Here is an 18593-nt window from a genome sequence, read left to right as displayed (position 1 = left end):
TGTCTCCGTCGTTATCGGGAAACTGGGCCCAGGTGCTGGTATCACGTTGTCATCGGCAATGTGGATGTTCCTTTCCTTTCCATATCAGTTCTCACTCGGTCTAAAATGATCTAAAGAATTTTAAAAAATGATTAAAGATACCTTAAAAAATATTAAATGTCAAAGTCAAAAAGTCAGCTTTATTGTCAATTTCTTCACATATACTTGACATGCAGAGGAATTGAAATTGCGTTCCTCTCTATTCCACGGTGAAGAAAAAACGCAACAGATAGGACAAAAAGTGCAAAGGACATTTTTAACACTAAACAATATATAACAATAAGATAAAAACACAAGAATTTAACAGTTAGTAACATTGTACATGATGTGTTGTGATAGAGCAGAAAGATGTGCAAAAGTGCAAGAGATGTGTATTGTCAGAGTGCAAAATACTATATACATTATATTGTGATACACCACAATAATTATTTAGAAATTAATATGTAGCCTACCAAGTACAGGCCTTCATAGATTGAGTAGAATATCGAGCTACCTAGGCATGTAGTAGCCAAGCATATATTGTTTTGCGTGTTAAACGCATCCGGTTGTTAACAGAATTTAGGCCTACATTCGTTTGATTTGAAAAGCTAGTTTGTCACAGGGTGCATTGACCACCAAGCACTAGGGGAATGTAAAAGAGAAAACATCAGACTTGTAGCCTGCTGTAACAAAATGCACTGGGGTAGGGCCAGCTAGAACTAGCCTACAGCTAGTTAAAACGGTGCTTCAGTTCTCTGATCATTACATCAAACCAGATCGTCAATTTGAACAATCTTAACCATTTTAATTCGAGCCCAGAGGGCACTTCACCTTGTAGGCCTAGGGCCCTAGGCTATTTATTGTATCCACAAAGGTTGCCCATCGTGGCGTCACAAATAATCTCACTCGTCCATATGGTATTTCTTTTGTTTTTTGCTGTTGTTTTGTTTGAACAGATCACACTCCTTCGGGCAAACCATGTTGATTAATCAAAAAAGTTGTTGGCTGTAGGCTACCATAATCAGTCTACACATCATTTCATCATTCCCCTACAGTAAGGTCCAGTAGCCTGCAGTAGCCTTTATAATTTAGAACGCAATGCGACTCGAAATAGGCTACACCCAAAGAAAAAATCATGACACATGATCTGACTTTTTCCATTGATTTATTAATTGCTCAAATTAAGTCGAACCAATGACGGGTTCGATTGAGGTATGTAGTTCTTCTGTCCCCGCATTAGCGATACTTCTCAGACAGAGCCAGGTTAACTTTGGAGAGGAATTTGTCGACAGCCACATGCACTTCGGGGGTGAAGTCATCGGGAAAGTACATCGCCATCACCACAAGTACATTGTGGGTTATGATCTGTTGAAAGGTTACAGTATTAGTAGGCTATTATATTAATCATATTTCAAATGCAATAGGCCTAAGAGAACGTAGTCCATTCATCAGCCTAAAAGTCCCATAGGCTACCTTAAAGTTGGCAGGATCCACACGCAGTGTGAAGGCATGCAGCTCGCTCAGTTCGAGCAGGCCGGCCAAGAGGTCATCAATTTTCTCAACAGCATCCATATAACCAGTCATGACAGTCAAGCCGTGCTTCCGGATAGGGCCAGACCCGGGGCTCAGGTCTTTCCAGTGGGAGAAGTAAGTCTTCGTCTGGGGATAGACGAAGAGGGTCCTGAAAGTAAAATGAGAGGGAAATATGAAGAAATATGAAGAGCCTATACGACAGCATTCAAATAATTTCTGACTAAAATATGAAGTTTGTAGGTCTACCTGGACAACGCCTCATTACCGATGTCCTCCGCCTTCGGTGCGATTTTGGTGAAGAAAGACTTCACCAGGGTCTTGTCTTTGGCTGAAAGGCTCATCTTTAACGTCTGGTCGTTGTTGAAAAAGAACTGTAATTGCACGGTGACACAGGGGGGCTTATATTGTCCTCATGTGATGGCAGTGTTTTGAAACTCCACCTCCAAATGTATTCTATTGGGTGACACCGACAAATAGCCTGCCGTAGTAGGATGAAGACCGGGTTTTTACCTTATTGGCAGTAATATCATGTAAATACATATAATACACATATCATATAGCCTAGGCTAGTCTGCAAATCCTACAAAATTGTCCTAGGCCTACAAAACGAACCAGGCCTATGAAGGAAGCCACCCCAAACTATACAACATAAAGCACCTTGAGCAGAACAAGTTTGATAGACCTGCTGTTTACATTTACATTCAATCATTTGGCAGACGCGTTTCTCCAAAGCGACCTACAGCAATAAAGGAGGCTAACATTTTGCATTTTAACATTTTAGCTACAGAGCTACAGCAATAGAATAACAATTAAGCTACAATGAATGGGAGAATTGCCACTGCACCTGTCAATAGGCCAACTAGTAGGCTACTGGCAATTGTTTATATTGTTATAATCAAGAGAGGCTTAGCCTAAATCAGCTCGCATTTCTGCTCGTATAATAGTAGAAAAGTAGTCCAAATTGACGAAAAGAGGATAGCCTGTGTCGTAAAATAAGTATAGAGGATTTTAGTTAAATTTTAAAGCGTCATCTGGAGTTTGAAAGTAATAAAACTGAACATCGAGAGAAAAAAAAAAGATAGAGTTATAGAAATTGGAGGATGAAAGCTACATTTAAACAACATAGGATCATGGTTTGAACTTAATTTGATTTTTGCCACACGTTTGAACAAAATGAATTAAAGCCACTTTGAAAGTTATCGAAATAAGACAGTACTTGCCTTTGTGATTGATGAATCAAAATGTCCAAAAGATAAGTGGCCACAATGGTCAGCAATGCAGCTCGGATTAAGTCTAATTATAGCATGAATCTTCAATCCGCCTCACCCAAATGTAAGCCCTTGCCAGCCAGTCCACCCTCTTGACCATTACGCTACACTGGCCAGCTGCCAATCGACCAATGTCGCGCCTTTTTGAGAAAGGTGTGCACCAAGATCACTGTTTAATTCGGCCTAATTTAATATTGCTAGCCTAGTTAAAAGTCCTGCATGTAAAAGATAGACTATTCATGGGCTACAACCGGTTGCTTAACCCTGTAAGGTGTTCATATTTTTGTTACTTAGCCAATGTTCCCGGGACTGGTCTGGTGGACCCACCACATTGTTAGGCTTTTAAATGAATACAGCCATAACAATTTATGTAAAAATACTTAACAGATGTTTACTTTAGCTCAATTATCAATGATATAGACATCATGTAGCCTATGGTTCATATTTGCCACTTAGGCCTACCCCTGTGAGATCACATTTATGATAATTTTAGTTTTTTGTAAGAAAACGAGGAAATTATAAAAAATGTAAAAAAAGATTAGAACTTATTCAGAACAGGTGAAAGTAGGCTACTTGAATTTAACAATTTTGTAACTTTGTGTGGGAATGGTGCAGAAAGACAACATTCCCGCACGCAGACACCTTCAGACATGTACACATACTGTAGACGCACAGACACACACAGAGACGCGCAGACACACACACAGACACAGAAACACACACACACACACACACGGGTAGGCTACATAGCACCTTCAATTATTACACTCGGGTCCAGTAGACCCGAACATCACATGTGTGCAGTCATTGAAAATAAGTCTTTTTTTATGTTCTTCACAGAAAATGAGCCAAGGCCAATGAGTCTGAGTTAATAATAAATAGCATAATTTTACTTTTAGCAAACATTGAAAACGGGTCCCACAGACCCGAAGACCTTACACGGGTTAAGTGGCCAAAATAAGACAAAGTACTATACCAAATATAGGCTATAGGCTAAACCCTACTGTATCATATTCTGGCTAGATGTCCATATCAAATATTTATTGTGATGGAAGAAACTTTTAAATTATTTTTTGACCCATTTTTGCAAGGAGATCGTGAGGTTTGGCAAACGTCAGTGGCAGATGATTTTGGCACAACTTGTTCCATCCGACAACAGCTGATAGGACGGAGACAATCATTGAGAAACATACTTTGAGATGTGCACGTAATCTCGATGTTTTGTCTGGTGCCGCCCTTGTTGAAATGAATGGGTGGCACACATTTCCTGTCGTTCTTAGAATTTCTATTTCTACTCCGGCTAAGGGAGGGTGGTCAATGGTGTATAGCAAAATACTGATAAATCATTTATGTGGTTTAGATGTATGAATAATGAAGAGTGGCCAGACGTGTCCTCGTTTTGATTTTCTGATTTAACGTATATTTTTCAAGAATAAGACCCATCCGTTGACCTTTACATCCTGTTATCATTTATTGACGCTACTGACATTGTATTATTCCAAAACATAGGCCTAATCTTTATCTTGTCTATACCACCTAGGCAAGGGGTTAGGCAGGTGCATTTAAAAGAAACTATAATATTGTTGACATTTTTATTTCTCTTCCCAGACTGAGATTAAAGGCTCAGGAAACCATTGCCAGTGTTTTGATTAGCTGATTAGAGCCCTTCTCAGGTCGACATTTCTGTATTTATTCTAATAGGCTATTTTGAGATCATCAATTTTTGATTTCCATGAGCTGTAAACATAATAATCGATATCAGAATAATCAAGATTAAAACAAATAAGCGGCTTGAAATATTTCACTTTATGTGTAATGAATCCATTATATGACAGTTTCACTTTTTGAAATAAATTACAGAAAAAAAAAAATTCCCTGATATTCAATTTTTGAGATGCCTATACTTCCTATAAGCTACAATTACAATATAAATAATTTGGCGCCCCCCTGCTGACGATGCTTGTGCAATCAAGATGTCAAACTGTAGTTTGGCCAGAGCTGGATGCACCTTTTACAATAGTCAAAGAGCGCCATCTGCTGGGAGAGAATGAGCATGAGAGGGGGATAAACCAAACACTGAGTTATGATGTTTTAAAGTATGCTATCCACACAAGGCTTCTAAAGGTCTAGGTTTATTTTCAAAAACATAAAATCCAAACAAAACATACAATGTGAGTACATATGGGTATAGAACAAGGCAAATATGACGTATACAGACATACAGAATAGTGAAGAAATATTACTGATATAAAGATATAAAGGTAAATACAAGAAACATGTAGAAAAAATGATACAAAACCCAATTAGTCCAAAATATAAAGGTACGTGAAAAAATCTAGGTGTGTTAACAAAAAACCTAGACACAATTTTCCTTTCTCTACACTTTTCTCTAAATCTCTGTTGCCAGAAGGATCCAACAATTTCTGTCTTGCTAAATAATAATTCTCTCTAATGTTTGTTTGCTCATTTTCTTCATAGTCTGATGATATATTACTCCATTTTTTTGGTATACTTCACACTCCTTCGGACCATCACATACTTCATAGATTTTGTTCCTTAGGCTTTGATTACACTTTCTGGTTCCAGCACATCCCACCTCATGGATGACCCGTGAGCTGCCAATACATATGGAGGCCCAGAAAGGCCAAAGTACCAAACAACTACCCCGACCTAAAATCACCATCCATTACCAAGTCAACCCGCAAAAACCCCTCATACCTCATACCCTAGTACCTAAATGAGTTGTCACGGACTTGTCAATGGCAGACAAATAAGTCTCTTCAATAGAGTCAATAGGGGTTCAGTCCCTAAATCAAGTTTTCGCTTTAACTTTTTTGATGTATCACTTAGCATTTTTGATCAAAAATACAAATACCACATTCATCTTTGGAAAGACCATTTCCAACACGTTTTACACCATAGTATCCAAGGAACTTTGTGATAGTTAGATACTAAACAATGATTGGAAAAAGAGGAGCTTGGTGCATGACTCACTATCTGTCTGACACTGAAAACACCAGTCTGTTTCCCATCTGGTAGCAGCTGGTTCAACTGTGTTTGCAAAGGGATTACTGTCCTAACAACACACTATACGGCAATTCCTTGAGGTTGTCATTCAATAAAATCATAGTGTACTGCAATTCAGTATGATCGGAGAGGACTTGAGAAAAGTGTTGTTGCTGTTAAAACTGTAACTCTTTTTCAAAATGGCTTAAAATGTTATCAAAATAGTACAAACGAAGCATTACAAATAAAGGTCCTTTCTGGAGACATATTGGGATTGTGCTGAAATGGCTGGTCATATTCGTTCATCTGAGTAAGTTTGGATGCAGTGGAGCCACTGTGTTCACCCAAGGCAGTTGCATTAAAAAAAAGGACACTTTGATGTCGGTTTCGACAACTAAACAGGAACTCCCTGACAGTTCACTGAAATAACTGATGCTTTCATATGCAACAACATCCATGTGACTGAAAAACACTCAATTAAACATATTGGTTGATACAAATAAATGATTTTACAAATTAAACATGGACTACAACGGTGTAAAATGCATTAATCTAATGCTCCTGAAAGACTCCTACTCCACTCTGATGTGGACGTCAAACAGGTATAAGTTTGTGCACTAATATTGCTGAATAGCTTGTGAGAATGGATTCCATCAAGTGTGACTGTTATTGCCGCTACAAACAAACACAACCTAATGGTTTTAGCACATGACCTGTCCAAACAAAACGACAAATCTGAGAAAATGAGAGCTAACCTTGACACTACAAACAAAAAAGATGTGTTTCTTCAAAAGACTTATGTGAGTTGTGTCAATTGTGTTCTTGCATATGTGCGCACATTTCCATAATATAGGTCCTATAGACAACACAATATCAAACATATTATATGATGTGTGCACACAGACACACACATGAGAAATGCGGGTATTCAAAAATGCACATATAGACACAGGGGTATATGTACACACACACACACACACACACACACACACACACACACACACCACTCTCTCTCTGAGCTCTGTTTGGAAGCAGACACACTCAGATGCATATGTGCACACACACATACAGACACATAAAATTGTGGTGGAATGCTTGAGGAAACGGTGGTGTAAGTTGTGTTAAATACACAAATCCATTCTCTTCTGTCATTACTTCATTTCACCAGTAGGGGGAGAGGAGCCCAACAGTGGGGACTTTGGTGAAACCTGAGGATGCAAACACAGTAAGCAAAGATAGCATAACAGTCAAGAGAAAACAGGACTGAACTAAATCACTTGAATTATGGATGTGTGTGTGTGTGCATGTGGATGCGTGTGTACACGCATTTGTGTGTGATTGTGTGTGTGTATGCACATGTGTGTGTGTGTGTGTGTGTGTGTGTGTGTGTGTATGTGCATGTGTATTTGTGTGCGTATGTGTGTGCGCGTGTGAGTGTGTGTGTACATGCATGTGTGTGTGGTTGTGTGTGTGGTTGTGGGTGTGTGTGGGTATGTACGTGCATGTGTGTGTGTGTGTGTATACGTGTGTACGGGCATGTGTGTGTGATTGTGTGCATATAAAGTGTTACAGGGGACTCACAGGGGACGGAGGCTTGGCAAAGTTGAGGTGGGCATAAAGAAGCACAGCGATGTCATTCTGACTGGCCTCCAGTGCTATGGAGAGAGCTGTGCTGCCATCCTAGAAGAGACAGACGCACAAACAGACAGATTAATCACTCTCTCTCTCTACCACTCTCTCTTTTATCACTCTCTTTCTCTCTAGCTCTCTCTCTCGCTCTCTCTTCACCAGCCCATCCATCCATCTATATATCTATATCTTTAACATGAAGCAAAAGCATCTGGTCATCTTAACACTGTCCTCCAACTGGAGCGGAATTAGAGGTTTGAAAAGCACCAGCAGGGATGAGTAGCAGAAGGATAGAAGATAGAGGGATATGAACAGAGGAGGAGGGAGAGGTGGAAGATAGAGGGATATGAACAGAGGCAGAGGTGGAAGATAGAGGGATATGAACAGAGGAGGAGGGAGAGGTGGAAGATAGAGGGATATGAACAGAGGAGGGAGAGGTGGAAGATAGAGGGATATGAACAGAGGAGGAGGGAGAGGTGGAAGATAGAGGGATAGGAACAGAGGAGGAGGGAGAGGTGGAAGATAGAGGGATATGAACAGAGGAGGGAGAGGTGGAAGATAGAGGGATATGAACAGAGGAGGAGGGAGAGGTGGAAGATAGAGGGATAGGAACAGAGGAGGAGGGAGAGGAAAAGAGGAGGAGGGAGAGGTGGAAGATAGAGGGATAGGAACAGAGGAGGAGGGAGAGGTGGCAGCAGCCTCACATTATCGGTCAGTGTAGCGTCGCAGCCGGGCACGGAGAGCAGCTGCCGCACGATGTCCACGTGGCCGTGCTCACAGGCGCACATGAGCGCCGTGGAGCCGTCATCGTCGCGGAGATTGACCTGGGCCCCGCAGGAGAGCAGCGCCCGCACCATGTCGCCGCGACCATGGCTCACCGCCAGCATGAGAGCCGTCTGACCCGCCTGGAGTGCACACACACACACACACACACACACACACACACACACACACACACACACACACACACACACACAGTCAGGCTGACCAGTGTCCTTACAACTTTATGTAGCTATTGAAGTACACACACTCCCCCGACACTCCCAACACACACTGTCAGAGTGAGCAGTTCACTCACACTCACACACACTCACACACACACACACACACAAACAATTAGCCCCCATCCCTGCCACAGAAGCACAATGATTCACTTACACGCACATACACACACAGTGAAGCAGACCGAAATCCTTGTACAGTCACATCCAGCATTGCCACAGAATTATACACACACACGCACACGCACACGCACACGCACACGCACACGCACACACACGGTCAGGTGGCATCCCATGGTGTCCTACCTGGCTGGCTTTGGCATTGACATCCCCTGTTCTCAGCAGCTGTAGGACGGTCTGCAGGTCGCTGTCGGAGCTGAAGGCGGCCAGAGCGGTCAGCATGATGGCCGTGTAACCGGCCTTGTTCTGCTTGTCAGCATTACACAGGCCTGTACAGGAACGCAGAATGGCAGGTGGTCAACTCGCATTCATGGTGAGCTACGCTTTTGACACACGACTGACCAAGTACTTCTTTCCCATTATTATAAACTTTCACACATGCACATACTCATACCTGTACATATTCTATACAATAGATCCACTGGTCATTTCATTGGTGTCAGTCTCACTATAACAAGCACAAACTGACACATAACACTCACAAAACACAAACACACACACACACTAACCAGTCTCCAACAGTAGTTTGACCACGGGGAAGTTCGAGTGAGAGACAGTGTAGTGCAGGGCAGTGTTGCCGTTTCCGTCAGCCATGTTGATGACAAACTCCAGCAGCTGGGGTGAGAGGGTGGCAAAGGTGTCCATGTAGGCCCTGACCACCGCTGTGTCCGCTCCTTTATGGCACGACACGCGCAGCCACTCCTGGAGCACTGAGGTGTAGGCTGTCCGCTGTTGCCCCCCACACACACACACACACACAATATAATGAATATGACGCATAGTCAACCCAAACGTTTAGCTTTTTTTCAGAAGACACAACAGTAGGATGTCTGTCTCAGTCAGTGATCTGAAATCTGCACATGAAACCAAATGGAAACGTACCGCCCCCTGCTGGCTGAAGGCATTCGGTTCACCAACAGCTTTCTGTAAGGTATGAAGTGCTGTCATCAGGCTCTCGCTGAGTTCCAGTCTGAAAGACAAAGCACAAGAAAATAACTTTCAAAAATGTAAGGGCACAAATTCATCCTATATATTTGCATATTAATTTGCTTGGAGGTGTCATGGGCCTAATTCAATGAAATACCAATGAAAGAAGGTGAACCCCAGTGAAATGCACTCGAAGGTTGTTCTGTTAGTGATGTTTATATCCCGCAAAGTTTGCTTTGTTAGTGATTTTGTTTTTGATGGTAATTAAGCTTGGTTGTTGACTGGCCACTGTGTGAAATCCTCTACCTATAGCACTAGGAATTGAACATCTCTCCTGTGTATATTTGGAAAACAAATGCTGTAATGCTGCTAATGCTGTCAGAATAATAACTATACGCAGATGTACAGTAGGAAACCAATGCTCCACTGTACCCAGAAATGACTTCCATCCTCTATACTCACTTGCTTTCCTGACTGGCTGGCGATGCAGAGCTCACGTTCCCAGATGCTGGCTCTGCGACTGTGGATTGGCTTGTAGGTTGCTGGGAGCTGGAATCTGTGGCTGGTGATTGGTTGGCTCCCTGCTGAGGCGTAAGGTGAGTGGTTTGTGATTGGCTAGCTTGCTGCTGAGAGGCCGGGGCAGTGGTTTGAGTGGCGAGGTCTTGGGCCTCCGACTGGGCAGCACCAGTGTGAGAGTGTTTGGCTTGGGGAGCAGTTTGTTCTGAGGCAGACAGAGGAGCTGGCTGGACGTCGGGTTGTTCGGTGGCAGAGACCTTTGCCTGGCCGCAAGAAGAGCCGCCACTGGCATGAGATGGCACAGAGGCAGTGGCGCAGTCATCTGTGGACACCACAGCCGCGACTGGTGATTGGCTAATAGTCTGTTGAGGGTTTGCGTCCGTGGCAGGTGATGTGCCGGTGCTCTGGGGAGCCAGCTGCTCATTGGCTAGCGCTGGGGCAGTGCTGAGCTGTTGCGGGGGCTCGGGGAGGGCGGTCTCTCGGGCAGCGCTCGTCTCAGGGGGACTGGTGGCCTCAGGCTGAAGTGGACGGGCCCCAGACTCCGGAAGCTTCTCAGGGGCCTCGTGGTATTCACTCGTGTCGCTCTCATCCTCGGAGCTGTCGCTACTGCTCTCCTCTGAGGATGTGGATTCATACCTTCAGGACACACACACACACACACACACAATTACTAGGCAAACCAGGACATGTTTCATAGAGCTTTACATCATTTAGCAAATAGGCATATAATCACACACCCAGTATCAGTCAGTTTACTACAACCCCAAAACAGAAAAAGTTGGGGCGTGTAAAATTTCAATAAAAACAGAATGTAATAATCTGCAAATCTCTTAAACTCATATTTAGTTGCAAAAAGGACACAGACAACATATCAAATGTTGAAATGTTGAAAATGACAAATTTGACTATTTCATGGAAAATATATGTTAATTTTGAATTTAATACCAGCAACATGTTTCAAAAAAAGTTGGGACGGGGGTAACAAAATGCTGGAAAAGCTGTGTAATGATAAAGAAAACAAAAGGAAGAATATTTCACAACTAATTAGGGTAACTGGCAACATGATTGGGTATGAAAAAGAGCATCCCAGAGAGGCAGGGTCTCTTAGAAGTAAAGTTGTAGGAGTGTTCATCACTCTGTAAACCTGTGTGCACAAATGATGAAACAATGTCAGTTTAATGCTTCTTAACATTGTGACGTATTTAGGGAGTTCATCATCTGGAGGACATAATATTATTAAAACAGTCAGAGAATCCAGAGAAATATTTGCAAATAAGGGAAATAGCTGAAAAACAAATTGGATGGCCGTGGTCTTTTGGACCTCAGATGGCACTGCATCAACACCAGACCTTTTTCCAGACCTGTCATTGTATGGGCTCAGGAAAACCTCTGATAACCATTGTCTATGTGCCCAGTTTGATACTCAATTAAAAAACTGCAGCCAAAATTGTAACAGTTAAAATTGTATTGAGACATGATACAGAAAATACCACCCTCTTATCTGGGCCTGAGCTTGTTTAAAATGGACTGAGGTAACGTGAAAAGAAGTCATGTAGTTAGACCAATCAAAGTTTGTCATACTTTATGGAAATCATGGACTCATCTGGGCTAAAGAAGAGAGGGCCTATCCAAGTATCCAATCTATCCAACTTGTTTTAGTGCTCAGTTCGAAACCAACATCTATGACGGTGTGGAGGAGCATTAATGCCTACAGCATGGGCATCTTGCACATTTGTCAAAGCACAATCAATTCTGAATGATGTATACAGGTTTTGAGCAACATATACTGCCATCCAGGCAATGTCTTTTCCAGGGACGACCTTGAATATTTCAGGAAAACAATGCCAAAATAAATTCTACACATATTTAAATAGTATTTCTCCATAGAGGAAGAGTCCAGGTGCTAAGATGGCTTGGTCTGCAGTCCAGATTTGTCAAATTAGGTGCATATGAAAAGCATAACTAAGAAAACCCCATACTGTTGAGCAACTGAAATCCTTTTCTCAAAACTCTAGCAAATGGTCTCCTCAGTTCTTAAACATTTACAGAATTGTGTTAAATGAAGAGATAAAGCAGCACAGTGGTGAACATGCTCCCGTCCGAACTTTTTTTTAAACATGTTGCTGGCATCAAATTCAAAATGAACATATACTTTCTATGAAATAGTCCACATTTTCATTTTCAACATTTGATATGTTGTCTATGTCCTTTTGGCTGCTAAATTTGGGTTTACGAGACTTGTATATTATGGCATTCTGTTTTTATTTGCATTTTACACAATGTCCCAACTTTTTCTGTTTTGGGGTTGTACTACAAATCACATAGGGGTTCATGTAACGCCGTTCAGTTGCAGTGAATACATTCCAGCTCCAGTCTGTACTCACCCTCCATTCACCCCAATAAACTGCAGGTTCTTCTTAGTGGTGGGAGAGCCAGGTTCTCCATCTGCTTTCCGCTTCATAATGGACCTCAAAGCTGACTGGGGAGAAGCTGGGGGAAAGAGGAGAGCATTTAGATGCCATGATGGTGGGAAATTGAAATAAAACGGGGAAATTGAAATAAAATAAACAACTTATAGACTAGGGGGAGACGGAGAAGAGGAGAAGATCAGAGTTTAAAAGGTTACACTGAGAAAAATTATGATTAATTCCTTCACTGCAAAAAATGGCCCAAATATAAGAAAATTCAAAAATCAAATTTGGCTGCCAGTGCCTTAAGCAAATTTGTCTTAATAAGACGTCTTAAAATAATACAGACTGCCCATTAAATAAGTTGAAATGATCTTACGAGAAAGCGCTAGTCTCTTTACACTCAAAACAATAGCAACTAGATTTTTGACCTCAATATAAGATTAATAACACTTGGTTAGATAAGCAATTTTGGCAGTGTTCCTGTAGCTGTTTTACCTAGCTTTGTAGGCTCCTGTGACTGGAGGTCCTCCACAACTGTGTGCTGACCACCCTCTCCTTCATTCGACCCCGCATTCAAAGGGGTCACCTGATGGCACTTGGTTTCCATGACAATCACAGGGCTGGTGACAGGCACTGAAGAGGACACTTCACTCCTCAAAAGGACCTCTCTCACTTGCTTGGAGCTGATTGCGATGGGCAGCTCTCGAGGTCCTTCTGAGAGTCAACACAACAACATGCACGGAGGTCAGAGCACAGTGGAGGAAAGGGCTGCACAGCACACAACATTACATCTCAACATTACATATCTCAACATTACATATCTCAAAAACCTATGGTCAAATCTCAGAAATTCCAACTCAGATTCTCAGATTTCTAGATTAGAACATTCTGAGAACCTTTTGAAAACATTCCGACATGATTCTTGTGGTCATGCTTACCCTCTGTGCTGAGAGCCTCTGCCTGGCCCCTGAGCGGGCCTTCCAGGAGGGCCCCGGAGGGTGCGCTGGCGATGGAGGGGCCTGCTTGCGCCCTCACCAGCATGGGCTGCTCCAGCGTGTACACCTGGATGCCCACGGTCCTCTGCTCGCGCTGCTGGGGCTGCTGGGTAAAGCTGACCACCGTCTGCAGACTGGAGCTCCTTCCGCCGCCCTGCGGCTGCTGCTGCTGCTCCTGCCAGCCCAGGCTGGTGGCCCGGACCGGGTGCTCGGCCTTAGGCTGGGCCTGTCTGGCCCTCTGGGCAGCCTCGGCCTGCTCCTGGGCGCTCTGGAGCTCCTGCATGGCTTTCTGCAGCTGCGCCTCCAGGCGGCCTACCTGGCTCTTGAGCGACTCGGTCTCGGGCGGCAGCCCCAGGTCCTGCTCGCGCACGCCCACGCCCACCTGCCGGTAGTGCTTCTCCCTCTCGTCCCGCTCGTCCTCGGGCCCCACGCCGACGGTGCGCACCTCCCGGCGAGCTCCGGGCCGCGCGCCGCCCACGATCACCGTGTCCTCGATCTCGCAGCCCGAGTCCTGCCGCGAGCCGTCGGCCGCCGTGGGGGACAATCCCCCGCCCGCCCTGCTGCCACCGCCGGTGCCTGGCGTCGTCGGCGTCATTCCCCCGGCGCCTTCCGCCGCCGCTGTTGTCGTCGCCGTCGTGGTGGCGGCGGCGGCGGCGTCCTCCTCGGGGATGTCGATGTAGAGCTCGCCGCGTGGCCGGCCGCTCCTCCCGCTCCCGCCGAAGCCCAGCGTGTGGCCCAGGAACTTCTGGCTCTTGAGCTGGACGCTGAGCTGCCGCTTCTCCTCCTGCAGCACGGAGATCTTGACCTGGAGCACGGGGATGGTCTTCACCTGCTCCTCCAGCTCGCGGATCTTGCGCAGCGCCGCCGCCATCTGCTCCCGCACGTGCTGCAAGTGCGCCGGGGTGGGCGACACCGGCGTGGACAGCCCCGAGCTCATGGGTGTGTAGGAGCCTCCTCCTCCTCCTCCTCCTCCTCCTCCTCCAGCTCCTCCACCGTGGGCGCGGTTGTAGCTGTGGGCGCTGGAGAGGGAGGTGGTGGAGCCTGCCACGCTGCTGTGCATGCTGCCCAGGTTGGTGAAGCGCCGGCCCTCCTTCTCCTCCTCCAGCTTGCGCCGGGCGTCCAGCAGGGTCTTCTCCACGCGGGCGGCGCTGAAGCTCGGACGCTGCAATGAGGAGGTGGCGGCCGATCCTCCGTGGTGCGGGTGGTGGTAGCCCGGCGCGCAGTAGGAGAAGGAGGAGTGTCGACTGTCCATGCTAGCGTTGGAGCACAGCGACTCGGTGGAGGTCCACCAGGAGCCGGTGCCCGAAGTCAGCGACGGGCAGGGGCCGAGGGCCGGGCCGGGCCTGGACCGGGCGGCTTGATCGTGGCCCTTCTCAATGTCGTTGACGTATTTGAGGAAGTCCAGGTCCAGACGGTAGGGCCGTGACCCAGGCGTCTCCACCCGCAGGGAGGGGGCCTCGAGTCCTTTCCAGAGTGCATATATATATATATATGATATATATATATATATATATATATACATAAGAGATATATATATATATGGTGAGTGAGTGAGTGAGTGAGTGAGAGTGAGAGAGAGAGAGAGAGAGAGAGAGAGAGAGGGAGTCAGGCAGGGAGAGAGAGCGAGAAGGAGAGAGGAAATCAGCTCTAAACTGGCGGAAATCTTAGTCTAATCTCCCAATCAGACTACACAGAGAGGCATGAACTCCCAGGCCACTCTCTGTTCCGGGATCTGCTGCGCCACTGACCCCGTCCGAGAGATGCAGAGATACAGGCGGGAGCCCAGAGCCACAGAGGGCCAGCCCATCTTTAGTGACTGTTCCCAGGGACGTCCTCAAGGACTGGATTATGCTTTCCTTGAGAACGTCCTTAGACATGTGGCCCTCTGTCCCACACTCTAATAGAATAACTGGCTGACTGACTCGTTTGTTAGTGGAGCATGACATCAACAGGGATTGCAAGTGATTCCCACTGACTGCATTGCAGAGGGGAACTGGGGACAAGGTAACATATAACAACACAATTATGTCCAATACCTATTACTTATTCAGAGGACATGTTTGCGTAAAGCGACACACATACTTATGTGACAGGAATCTTCCCATTTTGCATGAAGAATTAACTTGCTTTATCTGGATGAGAATTTCAGTTAGTTACACACCAACTTAGGAGACAGGAACCAGACCGGTGACGAACCCTGGAAATTCCGCGGTTGGGCATTACCTGCTTTCAGGGGGCACGGGGAACCTAAATTGATCCGCGGTAGTTTAAAGCAGCACTACATGACAAAACATTCTAATATGAAAATATAAGATTTACAATTGTTTGTAAAATGGTGCAGCTCCTTTAAAGAGAGCCCCTGTGGGATGGAGAGAGAGAAAGGAGAGGGGATATGTGTGTTAGAACTGAGATCGTGTGGGAAAAATTAGGCGTGCTGTTGAGACTGGAGCTAGTCATATTCAAAATAATGCAAAAAATAAATCGCAGGATGAAACCAAAATCCTCGTTCATTTTGCTAACCACCTTCAGATAAAGTGTTAGGAGTTAGCCCGAAGTTACGGATAACCGGCCCTGGAGTATTAACAAGCTCCCTGTTCTCCGACTAGGTCAGAAGAAAAAAACAGTAAAGGTTAACGCTATCAAACAAACCCAGAAACTACTAGGCCTTCTTCTACTAACTACGATATGAGATATAGCCTACCTGCGAGCCGATAAGCCATATTTGTCATCGGATGACAGGGGTTAGTGCAGAAGTGAAGTAGACTGCGCCACGTTACCTCCTCTCCATTTAGGTGATGGGTTTACCTAATATTCCTGATTGATTAGCTACGGAATAATACAGATTTTACAAGTTTTATTTGCTACTTGCTAGATTAGTTTGTCACGTATAATATAGGCCTTCATTTAATAAGTGTTCAAAATCAATCTATGGGGTTGGTTGGTGCAGCCAAGCTCGTCCAGGGCGGGCACAGATGACTTCCAGGACAGGCCTGGCCCCCCAAAGCCCCCCCATGACGCCGGGACTGACAGGAACTCTCTCATTTTGTACCCATAGATGTACATCTTGGTAACAATTTAATAGACATAAATGTTGCAAGTATTTGATAGAAAGAAATCATGTTGCTCTTCATATGTATTTAATAGACATGAATTATGTTACTTTACCTTGGCATCTATGTAATAGACATGAACTATGTTGCTCTAACTGGGTTAGTATTTAATAGACATGAATTATGTTGCTCTACCTGGGTTAGTATTTAATAGACATGAATTATGTTGCTCTACCTGGGTTAGTATTTCAGTAAGTCTTTGAGTCTGTTTACCTGGGAAGCTGGGGTCCATATGCAGCACCTGAGCCATGATTCACCCGTGGCTGCAGTCTCGCGTTCACCCCACGGTTCACCTCACCTGTAGTAACACACAAACACATGAAGACACTTTAACTGGGCTCTGTAGCGTCAGTTAGAGAAGGACCAACATCTGTACTCAAATGCGGGTGGAGGTCCAGCTGCCTAACCTTCAGGGGGCAGCCTCCACTCAGAAGTCTGTCAGCATTAAGAAACAATACACACACACACACACACACATACAAATTCATAAATATATAAAGAGACATCCACACACACACACACACACACACGCACACGCACGCACAAGAGAACAAAACTCTTTTCATAACACTCACACCCACTAACACTTGCATATGTAGCCGCAACAAAGAAATCTTGAGCACACACACACACAGACACACGCACACACAGACACACACAGACACACGTGCACACACACACACACACACACACACACACACACACACAGCTGGCCCGTGGTATGGGGAGGAATCCAGAGTAAAGGGAGTGTTAGGCCTTTCCAGCCCTGAGCAGTGGGACAGAGGTGGAATTAAAGACGTCTGGAACATTACTGCCTTTGTCCAGTCTGCCCAACACCCCCAAACACTGCCAGGAGGACCTTTACATGGCAGGGTCTGGCCCTCACTCTCCTCTGTGTGTGTGTGTCTGTGTGTGTGTGTGTGTGTGTGTGTGTGTGTGTGTGTGTGTGTGTGTGTGTGTGTGTGTGTGTGTGTCGCTTGGTTGGTCCTATCTGTGTGCTATTATTATGGGGGAGAGTGGAGGCTGAAGGGGGAAAGTTTCTTGGCAGCGAGCTTCAGGATAGACGCCCGACCAGAGCTGCCAGTTGCAGCCTTATTAGGAGTCCTTTGCGAAACACTCGCCGTGCTTCGCAGTGTGGCAGTACAGTTACAGGCACACACACACACAGACACAAACGATATGTACACACACACAGACACACACACACAAACGATATGTACACATGCACACACACACACACACACAGACACACACACACACAAACGATATGTACACATGCACAAACACATTTTTACTCTCCATGGTTCCCTTTCATCCTCTCTTCTCCCCTCCTCTGCTCTCTCTTCCCCCTACTCTCTCTCCTTCATCTCTCTCTCCCTTGTTTCTCTCTCTCTCCCCCGCTGTTCTGTTCTGTCAGCTGACAGTCAGCAGATTCAGCTGACCACTGCCTTCCCTTCCTCCTGCTTCTCATCTATCCCCGTCGAGGAGAAGGAGGAGGAGGAGGAAGAGTAGACTCATGCATGCATGCGTGACCACAACTAGGACAGGAAAGCCCATGTTATCCTTCAGCACTCGTTTACCTAACCTCAGTTTACCTTAGCTGGACCTCACTACTGACCTTCCGGAACTGTCTTTCGTCAGGATCCTCTCAGACTTTAGTAAGTGCATCAATTCTGGACTTTTGAAGCGTTGCCACCCCAACCCCACACACCACCACACACACACACACACACACACACACAAACACACACAAGCAAACACACTGTAAAGATTAACTTTCTAGGTCATTCAGTGTGGGAAGAGAAGGCAAGGTTCAGGGGGGTGGCAGTTGTGGAGGTGGGCAAAGTGCTTTAGCCACCCTGAGCCCATCAATGCCACAGGGTATCACTGCCACTCCATAACGCCCCCCCCCCATGTTTGCTAAGTGTACGACAGAGTCCCGAGCTCTGGAACAGACCTCGGAGTTCCCGCTTCGCCGCATCAGAGGTCACTTCTGTGG

General features: G+C 45.3%; 2 protein-coding genes and 1 long non-coding RNA gene across 3 annotated transcripts in view; all 3 read right to left on the bottom strand.

Annotated features, from left to right (window-relative positions):
• Nucleotides 1–1166: 1166 nt before the first annotated feature.
• LOC125295647 (hemoglobin subunit alpha-2-like) lies at nucleotides 1167–1923 on the bottom strand. The gene is made up of 3 exons (XM_048244996.1): nucleotides 1798–1923; nucleotides 1492–1699; nucleotides 1167–1383 (listed from the first exon to the last, which is right to left on the bottom strand). Exons 1-3 carry the CDS (start codon nucleotides 1890–1892, stop codon nucleotides 1255–1257), a joined length of 432 nt encoding a protein of 143 aa, XP_048100953.1. The 5' UTR covers nucleotides 1893–1923; the 3' UTR covers nucleotides 1167–1254.
• A 3012-nt stretch (nucleotides 1924–4935) lies between these two features.
• kank2 (KN motif and ankyrin repeat domains 2) lies at nucleotides 4936–15361 on the bottom strand. Its single transcript, XM_048244876.1, has 11 exons — nucleotides 15233–15361; nucleotides 13428–14919; nucleotides 12985–13203; nucleotides 12463–12568; nucleotides 10025–10714; nucleotides 9518–9605; nucleotides 9145–9364; nucleotides 8762–8904; nucleotides 8159–8359; nucleotides 7407–7505; nucleotides 4936–7033 (listed from the first exon to the last, which is right to left on the bottom strand). Exons 1-11 carry the CDS (start codon nucleotides 15359–15361, stop codon nucleotides 6977–6979), a joined length of 3444 nt encoding a protein of 1147 aa, XP_048100833.1. The 3' UTR covers nucleotides 4936–6976.
• Nucleotides 15362–16793: 1432 nt separating this feature from the next.
• The window catches only part of LOC125296473, a 13839-nt gene continuing 12039 nt past the window's right edge, over nucleotides 16794–18593 (bottom strand). The window contains exon 3 of the long non-coding RNA XR_007193765.1: nucleotides 16794–16892. This is a non-coding gene — a long non-coding RNA (uncharacterized LOC125296473). The remainder of the gene's footprint in view (nucleotides 16893–18593) is intronic.

Source organism: Alosa alosa, chromosome 6, assembly GCF_017589495.1.
Source record: "Alosa alosa isolate M-15738 ecotype Scorff River chromosome 6, AALO_Geno_1.1, whole genome shotgun sequence".
In the NCBI taxonomy this organism is placed as follows: domain Eukaryota; kingdom Metazoa; phylum Chordata; class Actinopteri; order Clupeiformes; family Clupeidae; genus Alosa; species Alosa alosa.
Note: the sequence above shows the minus strand (reverse complement) of the source record. Positions and strands in the feature narration are given on the sequence as shown.

Excerpts from the sequence above, each read along its gene's own strand:
- kank2 (XM_048244876.1), bottom strand. The coding sequence starts at position 15,361 with ATGTCTAAGGACGTTCTCAAGGAAAGCATAATCCAGTCCTTGAGGACG. Across the intron at positions 12,569-12,984 it reads ACAGGAGCCTACAAAGCTAG|CTTCTCCCCAGTCAGCTTTG; the intron begins GTAAAACAGCTA and ends TCTTTCCCCCAG. Across the intron at positions 8,905-9,144 it reads CAAACTACTGTTGGAGACTG|GCCTGTGTAATGCTGACAAG; the intron begins GTTAGTGTGTGT and ends GTTCCTGTACAG.
- LOC125295647 (XM_048244996.1), bottom strand. The coding sequence starts at position 1,892 with ATGAGCCTTTCAGCCAAAGACAAGACCCTGGTGAAGTCTTTCTTCACC. Across the intron at positions 1,700-1,797 it reads GGTAATGAGGCGTTGTCCAG|GACCCTCTTCGTCTATCCCC; the intron begins GTAGACCTACAA and ends TTTTACTTTCAG. Across the intron at positions 1,384-1,491 it reads TGGATCCTGCCAACTTTAAG|ATCATAACCCACAATGTACT; the intron begins GTAGCCTATGGG and ends ACCTTTCAACAG.